General features: G+C 36.9%; 2 protein-coding genes across 8 annotated transcripts in view; both read left to right on the top strand.

Annotated features, from left to right (window-relative positions):
* Positions 1 to 7,174, top strand: part of RORA (RAR related orphan receptor A) — a 701,886-nt gene extending 694,712 nt beyond the window's left edge. For 2 of the 3 annotated variants that reach the window (XM_028508335.2, XM_028508334.2), the window contains one exon: positions 787 to 7,174. In XM_028508335.2, coding sequence (XP_028364136.1) covers positions 787 to 951 — 165 coding nt within the window. In that variant the 3' untranslated portion in view covers positions 952 to 7,174. The remainder of the gene's footprint in view (positions 1 to 786) is intronic. The other variant, XM_028508336.2, reaches the window with a different exon arrangement.
* Positions 7,175 to 15,339: 8,165 nt separating this feature from the next.
* Positions 15,340 to 24,226, top strand: part of ICE2 (interactor of little elongation complex ELL subunit 2) — a 62,305-nt gene continuing 53,418 nt past the window's right edge. Inside the window, exons 1-4 of one of the 5 annotated variants that reach the window (XM_036034266.1) lie at positions 15,340 to 15,441; positions 16,138 to 16,271; positions 16,377 to 16,508; positions 18,463 to 18,567. In XM_036034266.1, coding sequence (XP_035890159.1) covers positions 16,468 to 16,508; positions 18,463 to 18,567 — 146 coding nt within the window. In that variant the 5' untranslated portion in view covers positions 15,340 to 15,441; positions 16,138 to 16,271; positions 16,377 to 16,467. Of the gene's footprint in view, positions 15,442 to 16,137; positions 16,272 to 16,376; positions 16,509 to 18,462; positions 18,568 to 24,226 lie in introns of those variants that run through there. The other 4 variants (XM_036034276.1, XM_036034268.1, XM_036034281.1 and 1 more) reach the window with 4 other exon arrangements.

Genomic DNA, 24,226 nt, shown 5'->3' with positions numbered 1-24,226 from the left:
CAGTGCTAGAGCCAGGACTATGTATTTGGCCTTAGAAAAAAGCAGCCCTTTCTTAGATTATTCGTTGTGTCCTATTGTTCAAAGTGGCGATTTGAAAGGTTTCGGGGGTTTTTTCCTTGTTTATTTTCTCATATTTACTACTGATAGCTAGGTTAAGTCAGGAAGGGGAAATTGGGGCTTAGTTGCTGCCTTGTTTATGATTTTGCACACATTGAATGAAAGATTGGGGAAGGAATGGGAAGGAAGATGAGAGCTCAGGAGCTTCCCTCTTTTCTCGGTCTTCTCACTGTAAGACAAGGGTACCACTAGGTTCTTTGATTATAACCGTACCTAACTATACACATGGTCAAAATCTATGATCTGGTGAAAACATTTCTTAGGAATTTTTCTGGGTTGAAATACTAATTATTGTGTGCTTGCATAGTGCTTTAGAGTTGAAAAAGTATTTTTGGAAATCATAGTAGTAGTTTCAGCTGGTAAATGGCCGATGCTGGGACTTCCATCCAGGCCTTCTGACTTTCATATTTGCACTGAGACTTAGGCACAGAATTGCTTTGTTTTAGGCACACTCTTTCTCAAGAAGAAACGTCATTAGGGTTGAATATGTATCTGATATTCTGTGGTATATCACCATTTATTTTCATCAGTCCTCTCTTACTAGACATTTAAGTTGCTTTAGGTGTGTTTCACCATCATAAACCATGTTGTAAAGACCAGCCAGACCCCCTGAATTTTGGTTCTCACGTCTGTTCTCTCCTAACACCATGTCCTTTCTTCCACTTACAGTTAATATGCAAGGTGTCTACATTAAGAGCCTTATGCGGACGACATACAGAAAAGCTAATGGCATTTAAAGCAATATATCCAGACATTGTGCGACTTCATTTTCCTCCATTATACAAGGAGTTGTTCACTTCAGAATTTGAGCCAGCAATGCAAATTGATGGGTAAACGTATCACCTAAGCACTTCTAGAATGTCTGAAGTACAAACCTGAAAAGCAAACAAAAAATATTAACCAAGACACTTTATATGGCCCTGCACAGACCTGGAGCGCCAACACACTGCACACCTTTTGGTGATCGGGGTCAGGCAAAGGAGGGGAAACAATGAAAACAAATAAAAGTTGAACTTGTTTTTCTCATGCATATGATTTCCATTATGCCTACAGATATGGACCCTTTTCTGTCTCGACTTCTTGATCGTTGACCTCTGTTTACAACAGAAGGAGGGTACTAAAGTTGGAGGATTTCCTTTTCTTGTAGCTCACTGCCCACAGACTTTCTACAGAGTCACCAGTCTGTTAGTACTAAGAGAGTCCAGCAATAATCGGTGACTGGTGTGCATAGCGGAGGTTGCAGCATTACTTTGCACAACTTTGCTCTTTGTTTCATGAAGGAAGTTTTTATTTTTTTCACCGATTATTGCCAGTCAGCAGGACGGCACGAAAAGGGTCCATAGCACTAGCAACAATAGCATTATAATATATTACAGGGTAAATGGGCATGAAGACTATATATAGCTAAAAGAGATATTGTTTATATATTGTTTTAATTAATATAAAATGTAGTTACTGGTGTAGCTTTTCCTGTTGAATTGATAAGGCACTTTCATTTTGCACCTTTTTCTTTAAATTAAATGCTAGCGTGTTCACTGTCGTGTCGCATGTGCACCAGAAACACAAGTTTAACTGAAAAGGCTTGGAAGGTACGTCGGGAGGTATTTATGCTGCTGTTTACAAAATTACTTTTAAGGGACTGGCTGGTCATATCTAGAAATCACAATGTTGGATTATTTTTTTTTACATGTGAATTTGGAATTAGAAATGAAACTCTCCCTAAATTACACTTTGCATTTGGGTAAGTTTAAGGATAGATGTGTTTATGCTTCATACAAAGTTGAATGATGGATTGGTGCTGTGGACTTATTCTATCATGCACATTATTTTTAAAAAGCTTTTTGAAATGCCACCTCAAGGAGGCAGGGGAGGGGAGGCTCGTTTTATACAATTCAGTAGTTATCTAGGCTCAGTCTCAAGTTGGAATTCACATGCTTTGAGAACAAATCAGAAAGCAGAATATTGTATTAGAATCTAGCTTTTATAATAAGAAGGATCCAAAGATTCTATGTGGAGCAAACGTACACTCCCCATGTGAGGACATGAGGCATTCATGTTGTGAATGTTTATGTTCTTGGTATAATCTAGGAGCCCGAAGAGTTTATCTCAGAGTGAACTATTTCTAGATTAGCTGCCTCTAGATGCTATTGTTCTAGAATGTTGCTCTCTATATTTCATAGACAATGAATGCAATGAATGGGAGGGTCGGGGAGGAATACCATGTCGAACCAGTTTCTGTTATTTAAATATTAAGTATTTTAAGCCTTTTAAGTGATTAGTCAGTGCTTGCTGCAAACATTTACTTTTGTATTTATTGTCACTAGAAAACTGTGGACTGTAATTTATTTTACTAAATATTTAGATTATTTGGCTTTGGTGTTCAGGTGAGAAATAGTGAGGGTTTATTTTAAATTTTGTGGGTTTTTAAATGTAATTCCCAATGGGGGAAGGGAGAAAGAGCTGTCTGATGTACAAGTGTGCATATTTTAAAAACAAGTGACCTTTGGGAATGGAGGCATTTAGAGGGTGATTTCAGTCCCCCTCAGGGCAGGAGTCAAACTTCTGGTCTGACATCAATGACCACGTTTGTTCAGAAAAGGGAACATCCTCCCACAGCAAAAAGGTGGGAGTGTCCAAGCGGCCCTTTATAGTGGAGACAGTGTCTCCTTCACCACCAGGGTCCCTCCTGAGTCTTCTGTGGGGACTGTGGCTCCTGATGTGCCGGGTCACAGCTCAGGCTTCACAGAACCCTTCACTGTTTTAAACTCTGCTGACTTGGAAAGGGAGAAGCAATCATTCACACAGAAGTGTGTATGAAGCCTAAATAACATCTAAAAATTTTTTCAAAAATATAGTAAGGGTTTAACCATAAATAGAAGACAAGAGTATTATTTACTTAAATTTCTTACAAGCATATAAAACTTTATAAGTGTTTATATAGAGAGGTTAACTATAAGCATATAGTATTTATATTTGGGCAGGAAGGGTTAAATCAAATTTTTAATTTAAATAAGCATAGTTCCTTTAAAAATCAATAGTATTTATACTCTGAAAAAAGTACCAAGTGTAGTTATTTATTTGTCCATGTTTTTCCTATTGTTTCTCCTCTGGGGGGAATGGTGTATTTTTACTTGGTTTGGTTTTGTTTTCTGTTTTTTATCGTTCTGATTCACTAAATTTTAATAAAGTATATTAACTTCTTTTTAACCAAAGCTTTCTGAATATGACCAGCCTCAGGTGCTAGTGCATTAAAGAGCAACTAAACCTAATTCCAGTGTCCATTTATGAAATGATACGAGTTAATTGAACTTCTCTAAGGGTGAGAGAGCACTTAATGTTGAACTTGAAAGAAATTCCTTTTCCCAGAAAGGATTTTGCATGCACCTAATGCAAAACAAAAAGAGAGAGAGAAAGAGAGAGATGATCTAATCACAGTAATAGCCACTCCATGGTGACACTGCTTTCCAAGTAAACCAGGATACATTGGCATGATGCTGCTACTAGGTCTTCCTGAAAGAAAAGCAGCGTGGGGACTTTAAGAGCAAAGCACCTGGAGGGTGTAGGAACAGAGTAGTAGAGGCATGCTCCATGAGATAAGAGAACAACTCACTGCTATTTGGATCAAAGTTGGGATATGAAGTTAAACAGTAAATTCAGGTGGAAAAAAAATGAGGTATAGACAATGGTGTGAAAAACTTTGCATTTTTATTTTCTTCTTTATTATAGAAAACATCTGTGGGATGATACAAAATATTTGATGATATGGAACAATTATTCTGACTAGTTCTTATAAAGTTCCCTAAACTTGAATGCCTGATAGTCTTTTAAATACTGGAATCGCATTGTCATCCTGGTTGCTGTAAGGCCTTATGTACAATGTTTGCCAGTGAGGAAACGAGGCTTTTGCACAAAGCCTGAATGAACTTCAGTTCTAGTGGTGTCCAAATGGTTGTAGTTTGTCGTGAAGGAACTGGCCTTGGTCACAATGCAATCAAAAGTGCAGATGAAAGTGCTTTTTTGGACAGTTGCAAATTGTGTTAAAGCTGTGGATTTTTTTAAAGCATTCTGCATCCTAGTTTACGTTAAAGCTATGGATTTTTTTTGAAAGTCTTCAGCATCCTAATTCACCCTTCCTAACTTAAAGAAAACATGACTTAAGACACTGCTTCTAAGTTTGGTTGTTCTTTATAGTGTGGATACCCAGATGTCTGTGAGCGTATAGGGGTGGGCTGAGGGTCAAGTGAGGAGGGAATGTGTGTGTGTGTGGGTTTTGTGTATGATGTGTGTGTGTCGGACCGCTTCTAGGCTACTAAGTGTCAATGTAAAAGAAAATGTATTCAAAATACTTAAATCAAAACTAGAAGATGGGGAAAAAAGATTTATTCTATACAAAGCCTTGTCTGGACCACTTTAGAGAGACTTCTATTTTTTTAACCCTTCTATAAATATTTGATGGCACTTGAAATATTCCTGCAATAACATGTGATTTGTGTAAAGAAAAAAAAAGATTTTGTAATGTGAAACAAAGAAAGAAAGTAATGTAATTTTCTAAAAAAAAATACAAACAAACAAACTTTGTATTATTTTCTTGATGGAATTTGTCTATCTGTCTTTGGAAAACTTTTTATTTCATTGAATGTGCCATAGTAGAAATATGTGTTTTTAGTTTTAGACTAAGGAATAGCTGTTTGTGTTCCGACATTCCAGAATGCAAAACAACCTAGTAGAATCTTTAATGAAAAGGTTTAAGTAGGATGTAAGCTTCTCTCATCGTTGCTTTTTTGCACATGTTCTTCATTCCTCTCTAGTGCAATATGTACATAGAGCACTTGCGGGTGTACCTGGATCCCTCAGGGAAAAATACATATTTGTACAGTTGTTGTTGATGTTATTTTTTCCTTTTGTTTTTGGCTAAGGAATGTCGACTGAATCACTTGTTATTGTTGAGGGGCAGCCAGATAATAATCCTAAAGCCACTGTTTCTCAAACATTGATTGTTTAAATCATGTGTCCTTCCAGTGCTATTATTTTAAAGATACTAATAATAAAAAGTTATTTTCTGACAGTTCTTTGTGCTGATTGGTGAAAAAAAAAGGGTAAATAAGCACCTTATGATTGACTTACTGTGAATGACAATCCATCTTGGTATCAACGATAGAAGCCCTATCATTTGGAGTTGGGGTTAAGAGTCAGAAACAATGTGCTCAGGGATCTTCTAAAACTCTTCAAACAGGGTGGCCAGTACTACTGGGACAAATTGTGTTTTTTATTATTAATCATGATGATAATACTATCCCTCCAAGGCACAAGTGAACTGTATAGAACTAACTGCATGTGTGTATAAACTTCACTATCATCTCATTTTTTTGAGTTTGGAACTTAGGTGTTCTTCAGTGTGTTGTGTGCTTAAAAACACTGAATGGCTTCTAGAGCTACGCCAGTAGAAAGTTACGCCAGTATGTTCAAAAGATAAATGTTGGTCACATACCAACAGAGAGCATCGTTCAAAGTACAGCCCTGCATATACCATTCATCATTTCTCAAATAATTAAAATATTCATGATATATTTATAGCATTATATGCTAAAAACTACTTCCAGTTCTACATAATATGGATAAAAAAATTTAAACCAAAGGAGATGAGGGACCTGCCTATTGATGGAGTGAGACAGGTAAAAGATACAACGTGTATTTTTGTTAAAGATTTTGTTTATTCATTTTTAGAGAGAAGGGAAGGAAGGAGAAAGAGAGGGAGAGAAATATCAATGTGTGGTTGCCTCTCACGCACCCACTACTGGACCCACAACTCAGGCACGCATCCTACTAGGAACTGAACTGGCGACCCTTTGGTTTGCAGCCCATGCTCAATCCACTGAACCACACCAGACAGAGCCTACAACATGTAATTTTTAATGTCAGCAAACAACTATTGTTTTCACTGTATTCTCCTTAGGAAGCAAGCCAAAAAAATTCCTTTATGTAACACAATTCTCCTATTTTCATGTTTATAGTTTTTAATCTGTTACCCACCTGGTAACAATAACATGAGCCAGCTTTTTGGGTCATGTTTTCCATTTTTGAAATACAGATTTGTTAACCATGTTCCAATACTTTTCATAAAGTCAGTCAACCTCAGTGTAATTGTTGGCTTTGATTCTTCCATTTCACACTTGGAATACACATTCAGAGAAAGCTTCTCGTACTTTCTTAGGACCACACAAGAGTATAATCTGGGAAAACTTTTTATGTCATTTAGATGAAAAAAAAAAAGCCTTTACCCTGCTGTTTTTAATAATAACAACTATGGAAATAGGCAGAAATATCTCATATGTATACATATACATACACACATATCCATATATGAATACACATTACTGACAGTTTTACATATTATAACATTTGATTGCCACTTCTTATTTATAAAGGGATGACACAGCAGAACCCATAAAAACAGCTTTCTACTCTAAATCAGATCATGTGCCCAGAAAGGCAATTGCAACAGTAAATCTTGATCCATTGCTAATAGTCTATAACACAAGTCTTCATTCTGTCCGTAAACACTAGTATTATAAAGAGGTTCCACCAGATTTCATTAAAGGGGCCTTCCTATGATTGTCTGTTCTTAAGAGGTAAGGTGAACAAGCAATGCCTTTACCAAGCAATTGGTTTCCCTTCTGAGTCCGTTTGCTTGTTTGTTAGTGTAGGTGAAATCAGTATTGTTAGACACTCAGAAAATTTTAAAAATAATCTCAAAGCCTGGTTTTATACCAAGGATACTTTGTAGATGGGGAGGTGGAGGAGGAGATCTTCATGTTTAAACAGACCCTCAGAACTTAGAGCAATAACCTCATTCATTCATTCATTCATAAATGAATGACAAAATAGTCAATCCAAATAAAAACATTTTTCCAGCAGTGAAACATGAAATGGAGTCTTGTGTTAAGAGAGTAAATATGAATATTTTAAATGGATGCCTAGAGAATCTGTGTTTGCTGTTTACATTTAGTATGTTTACCACGTTAGCAGTATCACACTTCTTCTATTTTTCTTCTAAGAACTAATGAAAGATAGCTTGGCCTCAGCTTAGACAAGCTGCACATGCAATTATGCTATCCTCTAAGAGCAACTAAATTCTTCCCATTGTTCCTGTGTGATTCCTTTCTCATTCATTATTACTTCAGGTGGAGGAATACTGTTTGTAGAAATGGTCATCATTGAACAGATTGCGTATGTAAATGCAGATAATTCTTGAGCATATAGTGAATGTGATTTCACACACACACAAAATCTGTATGTACTGTACTCACCTTCCTGAATCTAAAATTCTCTTCTTACCACAATGGTTTCAAATCTCACATAAAACAGTGGTAAATTTTAAACATTAGGACATTAGCTGGCTGCTTCTTTAAATGTACCTGTATTGTCTGCCTGCTCCTTTTGTGGAGATGTGTTTTTGTATTGGATGTTTGGGCCAATGGGAGGCTTCAAGCTACAACATATTTTCCCAGTTTAAATATATTTAACATATGACAAACCCCAGACAAGGCTTTTAATATGTATAAAGAACTGCAGTGTTAGGTGGTTTATTTGCAAACCGTTTTCAATGTTGTCCATTTTTATGGCACCTTTAACAATATTCTTGTTTCCAAAGTACAAAAAAAAAATAGGTTAAATATCTAGCCATAACTGAATGTCAAGCAATAAAACAAATGACTTTTGTGTATAGACGTAAAAAATACAAATTTTAGACATCTGCATGTAAATGCAATCTCTTGTTTACTGCTTTCTTCAACTCGAGCAATTGATTCCTTATTTACTATTAACTTAAGAACTTGTAATGGCCTGTAAACATTTTCTCTCTTACTCTTCTTTCAAATTTACCTTCATCCCTGCTTTTGAGTCATAATATTTAATGTCGTTCTGCACATCTCTATACAGTTAACTTTTTGGCTCTCAATCTGTATAGATAAGAAGATGTTATATTATAAACAGCCTACTCAGTGCAAATATTTATCTGTTTATCAAATCCACAATATGCTGTATAATACTGGTTTTACTATATAATCTATTTTAGACATAGCTGTTTAGAACTAGAGTGTGCTATTTTTGTGTTTTTCTGATGTGTGGTGCTAGATAAGTTACTTTTGTGAACAAAAAGAAAAAAACCCTTTTATTCCTAGACAATACCACCTTGGGTCTTGTTAATTTCACTGAGTATAACTATATATTTGTATATATATACATATATATATATATCTCTACCTGTGCCCAACTGGCAGCTGTATCAGAGTGCTGGATTTGGGACATGCTTTTCTCTTTAAATACATAATATCATTATATAAATTATTCTAGAGTGTATTTAATTAGGATAAAATTACTTCCTTAGTATGGATATTTGACATCTATAGGGTGAATTTGTTTATAAATATGGATACATGAAAACTTATTAGCAATTACTTTATGTTTGCTACATGGCTTTATACCGTATCTCCTGAGCTGAAAAATAATTTGCCAGGCCTTCAAGATCCTAAAGAAACACTCTAGTTTAATGGAGTAATGCCTTTTTTTTTCTTACTAAGGAATTATATTATTGACATCTGACAGGGTTGTGTACTTAGCTCCTATTGTAGATAATAGGCATTTATATAAAATATCTTTGGTGGCTTGATGGCCACCTTCTCCCTCCTACCTGAGCCGTGAGAAGTCCGAAGACATCCACTGTCGTGGCAGAACATGGGCCATAAAGCAGATTCAGCGAAGGATGTTCTGCGCTAATATGACCTCAGCCAGTTCCATGAACTGAGTGAAGGACCTTCATTTTAAAAGTCATTTATAACGAGCTTAGTTAAACTCCTTCACCTATTCTCCCAAGACCTATTGGCACTGTTAAAAATCCAAGTATATCAAATATCTAACTAAGGATGTAGTTAACCTTATTAAATATTGATTAGAATTGTTCTGTAATATTACTGAATTTGTAAGATCTTTAGCAGAGATTTTTGAGCAATTTATAAATATAGAGCAAATGTTTCTGTTTACTGCACTTTTTGTAATCGAAGGTGATAAATTCTCAAGCCATGGTTATTGGCTTCCATGCACTGCGTATTTACCCACAATTTAGACATTTTCCATTTTTATGGAAGAGTTGCTATTACCTTAATTATAAATGTAATCATGTGGTTAATGAAAGCTAATGCTAATAGTTAACCTTTTAAAGTGAATTGGCTACAGTTTAGGGAGAAATCTCTTTTCACACAAATCATGTCATTCCTTATTGCTTTGCTTAGAAAGAGAGGGAAACTTTTTTTAAGCACCATTCAGTATCCTAAGCTTCCTGAAGATAGAGATTGTATTTCTTTGTGTCTGCACAGTGGCCAGCACGTCAGCATTTGATAATTGTTAAATGACAACATGTGCCCCAATTCAAACTCTTTTTCTGGGTTGTTACAGTAAATTTATAAAGTGTGTCAAGCCTTATGGTTAACACTGTCTCCTACAACCAAGTATTAAATACACATTTAAAAAGACCACATGAAATGCTGATTCTAATTGTGTGTAGGTCTTGAGGATTAAGCACACAAATTTCACAAAACTCTGTGAGTAACAAACTCAGCCTTTTGTAAATATACATGCAAGTTTGGAAACAGTAATACTGTACCTATAAATATATCTGTCTGTTCTGTGTACAGTATGTAAAAACTCCTTTTCTGCCACACTAAAAATGCAAGCCATTTATGGGTATCCTAAAAATAGTATTGTACTAAAACTTTGCTAATGATCTTTATTGGAGGATCATCCAACTTTTCACATCATTGGGTTTTCTTTTCAATTCACTCTTACAGTAGTCTGCTTATTTCCAGCTGTTTGTTATTTTATTGTGTCCTGAATTTAAAAAAAAATATTTTGATTCATTTTGTAAATACAAGCTGTAAAAAAAGAGAGATTTAATGTTGTCTTTTAAATACTCCGATTTTCATTCTAATATGAATGTTGTTATATTGTACTTAGAAACTGTACCTTTAATATTACATTACCTTTATTAAAAGTGCATTGAACACATCAATTTTAGATGTGCTTTATGTACTGTTATCCTATAATAAAACTTCAGCTTCTAATGGAACACTTGCCTTGTTTTTTGTCTTCCTTGTTTTTTTTTTATTTTACATGATTTTCTAGCTTATATCTTGTCTTTAACAGAGACAAGGACTCAAAGTGTGGTCTGCAGACCAGTAGCAGTGGTATCACCCATCACCTTGACCTTATTAGAAATGCAGAATCCAAAGTACCACCCAGAACTACTAAAACAGAATCTGCATTTTTACAAGATTCCCCAGGTGATTGGTTTGCCTACTCACATTTGAGAGCACTGGTCTATAGTATAGGACTTAAAAAAATGTTATTTCCATTTTGCAGAGGGAAAAATATGTGCAAGGATAAAACTACCCTTTTGATCAGAGAAGGCAAAGAAAGAAGTTTTAACTTGCGAGCTAACATCTATTGATTGATAGAGGCTTCTGAGGCTACTTTCTGTGTCAACGGAGAAGGGTGCCAGGACTGATCGGTGATATCTGCCCTGAGTGTGGGAGGGGAGAAGTCCTGAATGCACACCATGCATGGTCATCTCTGCTTTAGAAATCATTAAAATGTAACATCATAAATGCTGGTGAAGGCTTTAATGATGCGAGAGACTAAAAATCTGACTTTCCCTGGGCTAGCATTGCCCCCCTCCAGCCCCACCCCTCCTCTTGAGTAGATTAGATAGGAGTGAACCAATAAATTTAACATCAGCTAAGTATCACACTCTTATAACAATACAAAAACCTCACCACAAATTATTTTAAAGTACTGTCAAGGACATTCAAATAAAATATTTTGAAGTTGAAATAAAGGCAACTATGCCTGCCTTTTCCTACACACGCACATACACACACTACAATACCTAAGGGTCTCATGCACTCAGTAAAATAAATGTTTGAATTGATCCCCCAAATTTTCCTGTGTACTAAATAGTCCCTAATCCTGCTTTTATTTCCAGCTACCCCACAGAAGAGGAAGAATGACATGCATGGGAAATATATGTGGACTGTCAAATTCCATATAAGTATGAATATTCACCACCTTCCAGTATCTCGGGAAATTGAGAGTTAATGGAAATATTGGAGATCAAAATATGAAATCGGTTTCCTCTAGGCCTTTGGCCAAGCTCATCCCTGAGTTCCTTCTGATAAAAACAGTGGTTTACACTCAGCTTTCCTTCATGGATTAGTTTGCTGCACTTCAAGACGGGTACTTAAACAGTAGTATGAAAGGGACATCTTCAAGTTCTGTCTGTAGTGATCTTATGGGATAATTAGATAAAGAAAACAAGTGTCAAGTTATTATGAATGTCTTGGAGACAAAGCCGAAGAAATAATCATAGACTAGTGAGTAAGACCTGACCACATGTCTTGGTGGCTGCTGTTACTACTAAGCTTTATTTCATAGGTCAAGATCAATCAAGCCCCTCAAAACTAGACTTCTAATTCTAATGTGCATTTGGATCAAACGGACCGGTGCAAAGCAGGCCTGCTTTCCATGCCAGGTCTCGGAAGACCAGCCCATGCTCATGTGCTGGGGAGGCTAATGACTGATGTGCTGCAATGCAGATGGCCTTGCACATTTCTCCGTCTTGGCTTAGTTCACGAGAAGAGATACAAACCTAGTAACACTTATGATAACTTCACTTAGCAAGGTGCTTGCAGTTTAAAGCATCCTTTTTGAAATTTTGGTCTGATGAAACATTTTACGTGCTCGAAACAAGTACCTACTGTTATAAATTCTTTCAAACTGAAATTGGCTTCTCATTCAACTTCTGGGTTTGCTTGTTTCTCAGTTTAGCAGAAATAGAAAACCAAATCTTTTTTCTGCTTAAAATTCCAAAGAATAAAACAGTACAATCACTTTGGAAAATAGTTTGGCAGTGTCTTGAAGAATTAAACAAATATTTATCACACAACCCAACAATTCCACTCCTGGGTGTCTACCCAAGAGAAATGAAAACACAAAGTTCACAAAGACTTGTACACAAATGCTCACAGCAACATTGCTCGTAATAGCCCAAAGGTGGAAGCTACCTTATGGTTCATCAACTGTCAAATGGATAAACAAAATGAGGCATTTCCATAATTGGGCTACTATTCAGCTACAAAACCTAATACCTGTTATAATGTGGATGATCCTCAAAAATATTCTGCTAAGAAAAAGAATCCAGGTGCAAAAGACTACATATTATATCATTTGATTTCTATGAAATGTTCAGAAAAGGGGTTGAAGGTGAGAAGGATTGACTGAAAATGGACACAAATGATTTTCCAGGGTAATGGAAATGTTCTAAATTTGGTAATGTTAACAGTTGCAAAACTCCAAAACTCCCCCACACTTACTAAAAAATCACTGAATAGCACATCTAAAATGGTTTGCAATAGGTTTACTACCTACCTACACACCTCACTAAAGCGCTCTCTCTCTCTCTCTCTCACACACACACACACACACACACAGGTTTTCTCATCACCAAGAATAAAGTCCAAAAGCTCAAATTCTCTAGCATGGCATGAAGACCCCCTCTAGCCCCTCTCCTTAATGAGCTTTATTCCCTCTGCTCCACACATACACAGTAAGGCGGTAACTTTTCACCTTCCCCAGAACATGCTGTTTCACACTTCTGTGATTTTTCACACCTGAAAATGCAGTCTGTTCTCTACTCAGCAAACTCCTACTCATCCTCCAAGACCCAATGTAAATCAAGCTTCTCCAAAATAGCCTCTAAAGTGTCCCAGTCATCAAAATGAGTTCCTTCCTCATTCTGTTCCCATGAAATCTTCTATGTGTGTGTATCGTTTCTTATTTTTATTATAATCACTTGCTTTCAATGCCATGTCCACTGTGTTGTCGGTTTGAGGAGAGCAGAAAAGTATATACTAATAGCTACTATTTGTTGAACATTTACTCTTTGCATATTACTTTTTTTTGCCTATTTACTCATTTTCATGTTACTTCTAATCCTCACTACAATCCTGTAGGTGAGCTATTACTGTCTCCTCTACTTGGGCTCGAAGAGTAAACACAACGTGTTCTAGAGCCCCACTGCCTATAAGCAGAAAACAGATCAAGCCCATATATGCTGGACTCCCAAAATCCATGTTCTTTTCACTAAATTGCTTCTGGTTTACAAAGCAGAGCATATAGGGGGAAAAAGATGCATATATTTAATACATTCTAATGGTTAAATTATGAGACCTGATTTTTATTTTTTAAGCTTTATTTTTAAAATTTTTCATTATTATTCTATTTGAGTTGTCCCAATTTTTCCCCCTTTGCCCTCCTCTGCCCAGCCCCCTGCCCACTGCCCCCCCCCCGCCCCCCACTCCCACAGTCGATTCCCACATTGTTTTCCCTGACCTGATTTTTAGAATCAGATTTATCACACTAATCATGTAATGTTGGAAAGGTCATTTGACAATCTGGGCCTCAGTTTCCTTATCAGGAAAACGAAAGGGTTGGACTAGATAATCTCCAAAGTTCCTTCTAGCTGTAAAAACTCTGAATCTCTGTGCTATCTTACAACCACCGGAACTCAAGATACACCAAACCAGAGAAGACTGCTTGATGCTAATCTAGAATCTCAACACAGGCCTTATCTGGTGATGTCACGATAGCACACTACTGTAGGCTGGTGCATCCCAGCTGCATGAATGCTTAAACAATTCTGGAGTGGGCCTTGACCAGTTGTTGAAGACTAGGACAGGACACCCAACTCTCTCTGACTGTGACTCGATGCTTTATGAGATAGTTCCCAACATATTAACTGCTACATTGCCTTATCTCCATGTCCATCCTAGGACAGGCCATCAATATCACTCACCTAATAAGAAATACTACTGGCGTAGTGCCAAGCATTCTACAAGTTGATCTGCGGGGATTCTCAAGCACCGTCTCCTATCCAGCCTCTTCCTTACAACTGATTCACTACCTTGCCAGATAAACTTTCCTGAAACACAGAAGATCTGATTGTGTCATTCCTCTGCTTATAAGCTCCCCTCTCCTGCCAGCATTCTATTTCTTATACAGTAAAGTCAAAATCCATAGTCTGGCTTATAAAATCTTCTGTGGTCTAGTCCCAACCTGTTTCTCCAAACTCTTTTTTACTACTCTTCATAAACCTTGCATTCCAGGCAAAAGAAGCTACCTAAGGTCCTTATATTCAAAGGAGGTTTTTAACATCAGCATTATTTTTATGTTAACTTATTTTAAACACCATGAATCATCCTAAAATTTAGAACAAACTTTCCTAATAGCACACAAACTGGATTCTGTTCATGCAATACGTTTATGTAACTCCTTGTGCTGGTTTCTGTTTAGAATGTTCTTTCCCATCATCTTCATATTTCAAATTCTTCAAATGAGCTGACATGTTAAGTGGCCGATGTGGTAACGGACATATAAGTACTCAATACATGTCTTTAGCTATTCAAAGCTGCCTTCTCTGCCTCTCTGTACTCACACAATCTCTTCCACATACCTCTTACATAACTTAACACTTCCTATTTTGTTTTATAATCACTTAATGTGAATGTCTTAGATTCTCAATGATCAAAAGCTCTTGGAAAACCCACTATCTGGTCTTAGTCCTAAGTGTACCCAGCGCAAAGCACACATTACAAGTGCTCAATAGATCTTTCCTTAATGGATGAGGGGAGGAAAGAAAAAAAAAGACTAATGTGAGAGCCACTCAGGCCACTGGTGGAAACTGACCTCTAAACCGTAATAGGGATGGAGTGGAGAGCTACTATGTGCCAGGTACTGTGCTGAGCACAGTTCATCACTTATTCTATTGAATCCTTTTAAAAAACCTACTAAGTATGTCTGTTAATTTTACTGAAGAGGCGTCAGGTTAGGGAAGTCAAAATCGTGAGCTAAGGTCAAAAAATTCATCTGTTGGGGTCTTTCCAGTACTATACTTGTCACCGACCCTCTTCCAATTTATCATTGAGGTGGAGGACGTTCTCGAACAACAAGCATCCCCGCAACCTGTTCCACCCACGGGTGGGTGGAAAGGCCAAGCAAGCGCAACCTGGCTGTTTCCGCGCTGAACAACCAAAGTGCGCGGGTCGGAGCGCGGCGCTAGCCGTTCGCACAGGCCCCGCCCGCTGCGCCGCGGAGTGACGTCATCACGCTGTGCCGAGGCGGCGCGGGCACGTCCTTTAAATAAGGGCTGTCCGAAGCGCGCACGACAGTGTGTGGAGTGGGGACGCAGCCCAGGCCAGGGGCATTGCGGGCCGCGAGGTGGGAAGAAAGGCTGCTTTGCTGTGGGGACGCGGAAGGGAGGCTGCTACCTTGCAGGCTGGAGCAACCTTGAGGGGCGGGAGGACGGAACATGGCGGCACCATCGGCTGGGACGGGACACTCGGCTCCTGGCTCTGGCGCGGCCCCGGCCCCCAGCTTAACTGCCCACCTTACCTGCTTTCCTAGAACCTTGTTTCTCTTCTTCTTTAGTTTCCGTTCTTTTTGGCCTCATTGACTCTCCCATACTCTACTCTGGGTCGAAGTGTGACATATGGATTATGTGGGAGCTGGTCAGGCCTGCCCACTGCCCAGAGACCGACTCCTAAATTTGTAAGTGTCTCACCTACACCTTACCAGTCCGTCCAAGGTGACAGGAGAAGCCCCGAACATGCAGTGGTCAAGCCTGATTTGTAGTAAGGGTGATTCCTCTAAGTGACCCGGTGAAATGTCACTTGAGTTGCCTTTCCTCAAAAGTGTGGTGCTCTTTGAAAGATTCTTGATGTCCAGAAAGCTTTTGGCCTGAATTGCTTCCCCAATATGCCCCATACCAGAGTGTGACTGGGAAACCCAAAGCAAATTTATATTGGCAGTTGGAGCTGGGGGAGAGCTGAGTTAGGATGTACTTCTCCACGCCATAATGTGATGCAGTGTGGAAGCAATGAGAACACCATTATGTTTCTGCTCTTATTTTCACAGTGAGTATTCTGAGAGTGATATTACTGTAGTAAGTTAAATGGAGGAGAACGTATCCTACACCATCATTGCTGTTCTACAAAGAGCCTCGGCAGGATCCTTCTGTCTGCTGTTTTAGGTGTCCTGTCAGTTTTAGGGTAGGTATTAGGACCAGATCCTTACTGATGTGAGTTAACAGCACCTGGTTTAACACCACTCAAACAATCACCTGCTTTTAATGTTGACCTTTTGTTTTTCTTCAGGTGAATGTTGATTGTGGAGAAATCCTGCCTCTGCTGTAGCCTGCATTACCAGGCAGCAGAATTGTGAGCTAGAGTGAAGAAGTCTGAGAATATGAGCTCCATTGTGGCCATGAGTGAACCAAGGCTGAACTGGTGAGCTACATCTGTTTGCAATCGCCTTCAGAGAACTAAAGTGGGACTGGGCTGGTTTAGGAGAGGAGGCTTTCCAAACTGGAGAGATGTGGAGGGAACAGAGAAAATACAAATTCAATGTCTCAGAATTTACCCCATTCTTACCTTCACATACTGAACACTTTTGAATTATAGTTAACTGCACTTCATCTTCTAAAGTGGCAGGTCGGCACTCATATTGCTACTAGGTATGATTCCATCATGTATTTATTTGTGTCTTTTATTTTTTAAAACATTTTATGATTTATTTTTAGAGAGGGGGAGAGAGAGGAAGAGAAACATCAGTGTGTGGTTGCCTCTCAAATGCCCCCTACTGGTGACCTGGCTGGCAGCCCAGGCATATGCCCTGACTGGGAATCAAACCGGGAACCCTTCAGTTTGCAGGCCAGAACTCAGTCCACTGAGCCACACCAGCCAAGGCATATTTATTGTGTCTCAGTGAAGGAGAGATGCTGGAATTTTCTTGTGCCCAAGAACCTTACCCACTTCTATATAAGTAATAAAAAGACTCCCCCTTTAAAAATAGACAAGTTTCTTTTTATCATGTTGGAATCTATATCAAGCAATCATGTAAATGCATAGGCTATTTTAGAAGTGTATGAGAACTTCACAAATAGAGGACTCATTTAAGTATCATAAGTGGCTTTGTAGAGATCTAACTAATATATGTTCTGCTTTAAATTAATTTAACACACATTTACTTAGCACCTGCAATTTGATAGCCGAGGAAAATACAAAAGTTACAAGAGATTATAGAAATAATTAAAATAGTACCTGACTCAAAGAAGATGCAATCAGTATGTGCTCAGTAAGTATTTGCTTATTACAAACAATGCTCCCTTCCCCCACGGAGCTCACAATCCCTGAGGCCCATGACTTTGTTTTTGTATGATATGCAAAAACCTTAAAATGTAATGAGATGGCACAGATACAGTACCATAATAGTAGTAAGAACTGCACTGGTGAATAGCAAGTAAGACATTCTAATTTTACCATTTATACTTTAATCTTTTGGGGGGATATAAACGCCTTTAAAAACAGTAAGAAATGAATATGGAGCAAATATGCTAGAATTTTCCATTTGGGGAATGGGCCAGCCAGAAGTTACCATTTAATTGGAGGTATACACAGTAATGCTCTTTGCCATAAAGTGTGTGTTCAGATGCAGCACAGTGTTCTTGTACACCATTGACATTGTGAAACCAAGTGTGGTTTCGAGCATTTGCAAAGCATCATAGCCCTTGAAACTCTCCTCATCCACAGATTTCTACTAATCTTTGTCTTCCCAGGTTAATGGTTCTCAGTGTTTTTAGTTTTTTAATTCCTTCATTCAACTAGTATTTATGGAATGTTTACTAATGGCAAACATTGACTGTACTAATCTCTAAATTATTTATGTTATGGAAAATCATATATGACTTAGAAGTAGTAGTTTTAGTAGAGGCATACCATATATCACATTTGCCAAGGTAATGAAAATAGGAGATATGCAGTCTTTGTGGAGCATGAACAAAAATAAATGAGAAGCATTTTCTGTCAGTAACCAGACATAATGTTTTGCCCAGAGCCGGAGGTGAACCATGCTCCTGACAGATCTCATATTGTGCTTTAATCTGTCCTATCTTTCACACTTTAGAATCTCTGACACTTATTTAATGGGTTACTAAAGGCAAAACAAAGCTGGTTGTTGGAATTGGGAAGTTTCAGAATGGCTCTACGCTAAAAGCTATTTAAGAAGGAAAACATCTAAACTCATACATCTGGTACTTGAAATTAAAATTATTAAGAGGTGATTGTCTAGGAAAGGGGCTGTAGAGGGCATGTCGTTATAAATTACAATTGTATACCATTATATCGCTTACTCTAGCAGGAGATTTTGAATTGCCAAATGCAAGTAAATTACTTTGCTTCACAGGGATGTCTCCTCAAAAAATGGCCTTAAGACATTTTTCTCTCGAGAAAATTATAAAGATCATTCCATGGCTCCAAGTTTAAAAGAACTGTGCACTTTATCCAGCAGGTAATATGTTTATTTATTTGGTTAACTATTTCCATATTTGGTGGTTATTTTTCTGATAGTTGAAGTTTTATATCTACAACCACTATTAAACATTCAAATTATAGAAATATAAAAATTAGAAAACAGAAGAACTCAGTAACAAAGATGACCTCTCTTTGGAATGTATCTTTTCAGACCTTTCTCTGGCCATTAACAGATGAATAGATATTAAAACAAAAATAGGTTCATATTATATTGGGTCAGCCAAAAAGTCCATTTAGTTTTTTCCATAAAATAAAAGACACATTTTTCATTTTCACCAATAACTTTCTAGATTTGGATATTTGGAGTATGTTGGCTATCTCCTGCTATTGGCTCCTAGTGGGTAGGGACCAGGGGTGCTGTTAAACATCTTCCAGTGCATAAGACAGCTCCACAGCAAAGATTTATTTGGCCAAAATGTGAATAGTACCAAGAAACTCGCAAACCACTTTTGACATGTTCAGTCAGTCACAGCACCTTCTCCATATACTGCACAAATATTTTTTTGTGTTTCAGTTAGCATTTTTGCCTTTCTTAAAATAATAAAGCATAGTACACTGAAAATGTTGCATATTTTCTTCTACCTTCAATATTAAAATAGCTGCACAAAAACACCTTTTTTGATGTTTTTTTAAAATGCATGCTGATATGACAGCTATCACAATACAATCTAACAAAATTGTTTTCAATGAAGTTAAAGACAGCTAAGTACTACTAGAGCCATTATATGGAAAAAACTAAACGAACTTTTTCTATGCTATATAACGCTACAAATGTCATATAATACTACAAATACTATAAAACTTTTATAGTTTGTTTTTTTCATTTAAAATATTTCCTATATCTTTCTATGTCTCTGCATATAGCTTATCTTCTTAATAATTGCATATTACCTCATTATGTAAATGTACTTTTTAATTCATTTACCTAGTCATATTGTCAAATGTGTTCCTTTTTTGAAATTATAAACTTTACATCTATGAACTTTTTGTAGTAATTTCTGAGATAAATTCATATAAATGGTTATATGGCATATAATATTTTAATAGACACTACTGAATTGCCAGGCTTTTTTTCCCCCTCTCTGGAATGAAAATACTCATTAATTAATCATTTTCCCTTCTCACTGCTTGCTTGACTTCTAACAGCTCTTCTTTCCTTTGTGATTGGTTGTTTCTACAGTATTGTGAATGGATCTTGAAACAAGTAATCAGGTTTACTAGAAATGAGTAAATATGCCAAATGAAGAATTAGGTACTTCTGGGGAGCTCAACATTTACTTTCATCCTTTGTCCCCTCATTTTGCAGTAGAAGTACTATATTTTCAGCCTCTTCATCAAATGGGACCCCATCTTTTCCTGCCTTCTCAGTACCCTTTCTGTCAATTAACATCCCCTCTTACTCCTGTATCTTTGTTCTCTCTGGATCAGTACAGGCATGCCTCAATAATTGGGCTTCACAGGTATTATGTTTTTACAAATCAAAGGCAAGACCACTACCTACAAAAGATTATCACTTGCTTTATTGCAAAATTTGCTTTATGCAGCGGTCTGGAACCAAACCTACGATAACCTCAGAGGTATGCCTATATTTAAAAGTGTTTGTGTTTTTCCTGTCTTTAATCCCTGGTCATCAGATTCCCTCCTAATTACTTTCTTACCCCTTTGTCCATTTATGCTTAGACCCCTTTAAAGACTTGTATGCTGGGAGGAAATGAGGGACAATAGTACTGACATGCTGAAACAATAAAATGGCAATAGTAAGTCCCTCCCTATCAATAATTACTTTAAATGCACTGAACTCTCCAATCAAAAGACAAATTGGGAGAATGGATTTAAAAAACTGTATTAAAAAACTTCTCTTCATTGTATAGCTCACAGGACTTACTTTCACAGAACATCCCACTGTAACCTGGCTTCCACCCTGTATAGTCTAAGACTGCTCCTCCCAAGATCATTAAGCTATTGACTGTGGAGATATCTTACTCCCCTAGTTTTCCTCCTAGTCTGGTGACTGTGGAGTTTCTCAGTCTTGTTTGCCATCTTCATTGTTAGTCTTACCGTGCTGGCTCATCAGACCATGGATCTTTAAAAAAAAAACAAATACTGATTTTGCAGTCTCAACCCAACCTTTTTTTTTTTTTTAAGATTTTGTTTATTTTTAGAGAGAGGGGAAGGGAGGCAGAAAGAAACATTAATGTGTGGTTGCCTCTCACTGAGGCAACCCCTACTGAGAGCCTGGTCCACCATCCAGGCATGTGCCCTGACTGGGAATCAAACCGATGACCCCCTGGCTCGCAGGCCAGCACTCAGTCATTGAACCACACCAGCCAGGGCTCAACCCAACCTTTGGCATTTCAGTCTTTGAGGATGTGTCTGTGGAATCAATTAATTAACCTTATTGATATTCATTTAGGTCATCTCTGTTTCTTTACTACTATAAACAGCATCCTTTTTATACATGTGCTGGTATAAGAACTAGAATAAATTTCTATAAGAGGTGGGTTTGTATGTGTTTTTTATCTTGACGGCTATTGCCAGATTGCCATTAAAAACATTAACAAAACAAGCACTTCTTTTGATTCCATCAAATTAATATGTAGGTTTATATAAAAGCAAGCAAAAATTGTATTAAAGAGACAATTTCAAAAATAAATATTTTAAAAGAGGCAATTTCAGAAGCAATTTTCTTCTTCCCAAACTGCATACTTATGTCTTGGCTAATGTCAGCTATATGTGGGTAAGATAATAAATCCCTTATAAATGTACATCTGTGGTTATTTCTGATATTCAACTTGTACTGTGTCTTAGAGATAAGTAATTTCTTTCAAACTTACTAAATAAAGAGTTGCCTTTGTTTATTTGAATAATAGAATGTGTACCAATTCTAGTATCCTGGTATTTAGTGAACATATAGCTTTACCTTAAAAAAAATTTCTCACAGTTTTAAGAACTTTTATCTCAATCATCTTTTTTTCATCAAACTAAAAATTTCTAATATTAATCTTTTTTTATCTTGCCACTGCTTCTCAATTATTTTAATGGCTGTTTACAAGTCCACTCCCTTCAGCATATTCCAGGTGTGGACATAGTCTGGATTGTATAAGGGAGAGGACATTTTACTGGCATTAGGGTTCACCTAACTCCTAAAATTTATTCCCTAGAATATGCTTGTTTTTCTGTAGATTTCTATATAGCACAAAATAATTTTTATTATAATATACCTTTTAATATAGAAAAATAAAGACAAAAGCATTGATTTCATATATTTCTAGTCTTTTTTGCTAACCTTGAGTTTTATTAAGTTTTACAGTAAGGAATGGATTTTCAGACTGTATTAATTTATAACTGTTTTCTTGATTGAAAACTAGGAAGAAAATAAAATTTTGTTGCCCTTAATTTTGTGTTTTTATTCTCTAACATTTGGGAAGATACTAAGAACGCTAATTACACGACTTTCAAACAATGTGAAGTTTTTGTGCAGCCCTTCATTGAAAGGTAAACATTTGCCTTTTTTTCAAATTTAAAGTGTCTGGTTGTAGACACTTATACCTACCTTGCCAACAAGGGGGTAAGTAGCTGTAAATAGAAAATCAACTATTAAAAAAAGTAAATCAAATTTGGGAGGTAGAAGTAGACTTCAGATAAAGACTAGAAAAGCAAGCTCCATTTCCAAACGCTACTTAAAGGAGTGCCCAAACCAGCAGACTTAAAAATTAGGAAACTTGAACTTTTGAATTGTGGCTTTTTTCCATGGAAACTTTAAGTAAAAAAGGAGAATGAGTAGTAGACAAAATGAAGGGGGAAAACTTCAAACCTTCAACTAAAATAAAATATAATGCTGTAAATGTGGGTAGAGAAAACCTGTCAGATGCTTTTGGCTTACACCCTGATGAAGATTTTGACAGCACTGCACACGGAAATGATCTTGATGTGCTGCCGTTTCATTCTCTGCTGAATGTAGCCAATTTAAACTGCTAGAAATTCTTGACATTCCTACTCTGGCATATCTGAGTCAGCATCTTGTTGCTGCAGCAGCTTAATTAAATTTGCCAGCTTGTGCCACAAGGACAGACATGTTCTCATATTCAGAGAGACAACTGTGAAGCAGTATTGTTAAGAGTTGTGGACACAATACCTTAAGGTTTGAATAGCTCTCAAGACATTTTCTAGTGAGAAATCAATTTGCTGTGATATATTTCTCCCAAGATCAGCAGTTAATATTCATTTTGTTAACCTAAAATATGCTTATTTTTATACAGTTATGGGAAAAACTTTAGTCACTAAGTATGTCTTCTTTCACCTATATTATTTTCAGAGGCAATCTAAGCATTCTTAATTTGCATAATTCTTTTCCCATTTACTAACCACCTCTCTTGATTAATTTTCCAGTCATAGTTTAGCTCTAAAAAAGTAATCTTGAATATTTCTGCTTTGTTTGGGACCTCAAGTCTTCTAAAAATTTTGGAATTTTTCCCATATTTGTAAAGTTGATTTAAAACAAGTCAATGTTAGTTTTGGATGGAGCTTAACTAGCCCTTTGTCCAGGTTCAGATCTAGATTGGTAATTCTCAAACTCATCAGGCCAAAACCCTCCCATTTTCATAAATACTTAAACAAAATAAGATACCTCCTTTACTAGCCTGAATTGAAATTCTTAGTTAATAATACCCATAGATATAATATTTAGAAATAATATCCTAGATATATCAATATGAATAAAAGAAAAATAATTTATATTCTAATATATGTTTTAATGTGTAAATTCCTAAAATACTACAGTAGAAGATATGATGAAGTCAAATGTACCAGCCAAAACGAATAAGGTTGGATTTAAGAAATGTAATTTAAACTATACTATAAAGCGGTGATTTTTCAACTGGTGTGCCTCGGGATTTTTTAAACATGCAGTACCTGTTTTGTCAGGGGCACTGACCTCTTTTCCCTTAGATTGTCAAATAAAAAAATGACAGCAGCCAACAAAATAATAGCCATCCAATGTGAGTGAATCAAAATTATACCTATTTTTGTCAGATCAGCAAAATATATATTTTTTTTGGTGTGCTGCAGAATTTTAGTAATTAGTTTATGGGTGCCATGAGATGAAAAAGGTTGAAAATGACTGCCATAAAAGAATCATAAGAAAACCAAAGAGAATAAAATGTATTGTTAAGATAAGTAATAACAAGCCCTGGGTAGTTCAGTTGGTTAGAGTGTCATCCTGATACACCAAAGTTGCAGGTTTGATCTCCAGTCAGGGCACATACAAGACTCCATCAATGAATGCATAAATTAAGGGGAACAACAAATTAATGTTTCTTCCCTTCCCTTCCTTCTTCTCTTCTCTCTCCTCCATCTCTCCCTTCCTCCCTTCTTTCCTCCCTTCCTCTCTCTAAAACCAGTAAATAAAAGAAAAAAAATAACAACAGACCAGACCTACTTGTATATGATAACAGAAAGCCTGAAGAGACCTTTGGAAGTTGTGCCGAACACCATCATATGTTACAGCCAGGAAGTATCCCTCACCTCTAAATGCCTTCAATTCTTTCCCTCTTTTTTGACAACCCAGACGCGTGCACAGGCTTCCAAAATGCCCTCAGGGAATTAATACTGTTATAACTGAGAACCACTGCTCTGGA

Source organism: Phyllostomus discolor, chromosome 1 (genome assembly GCF_004126475.2).
Source record: "Phyllostomus discolor isolate MPI-MPIP mPhyDis1 chromosome 1, mPhyDis1.pri.v3, whole genome shotgun sequence".
NCBI lineage: Eukaryota > Metazoa > Chordata > Mammalia > Chiroptera > Phyllostomidae > Phyllostomus > Phyllostomus discolor.
The sequence above is the reverse complement of the archived record's forward strand: the minus strand, read 5'-3'. Positions and strand labels throughout refer to the sequence as shown.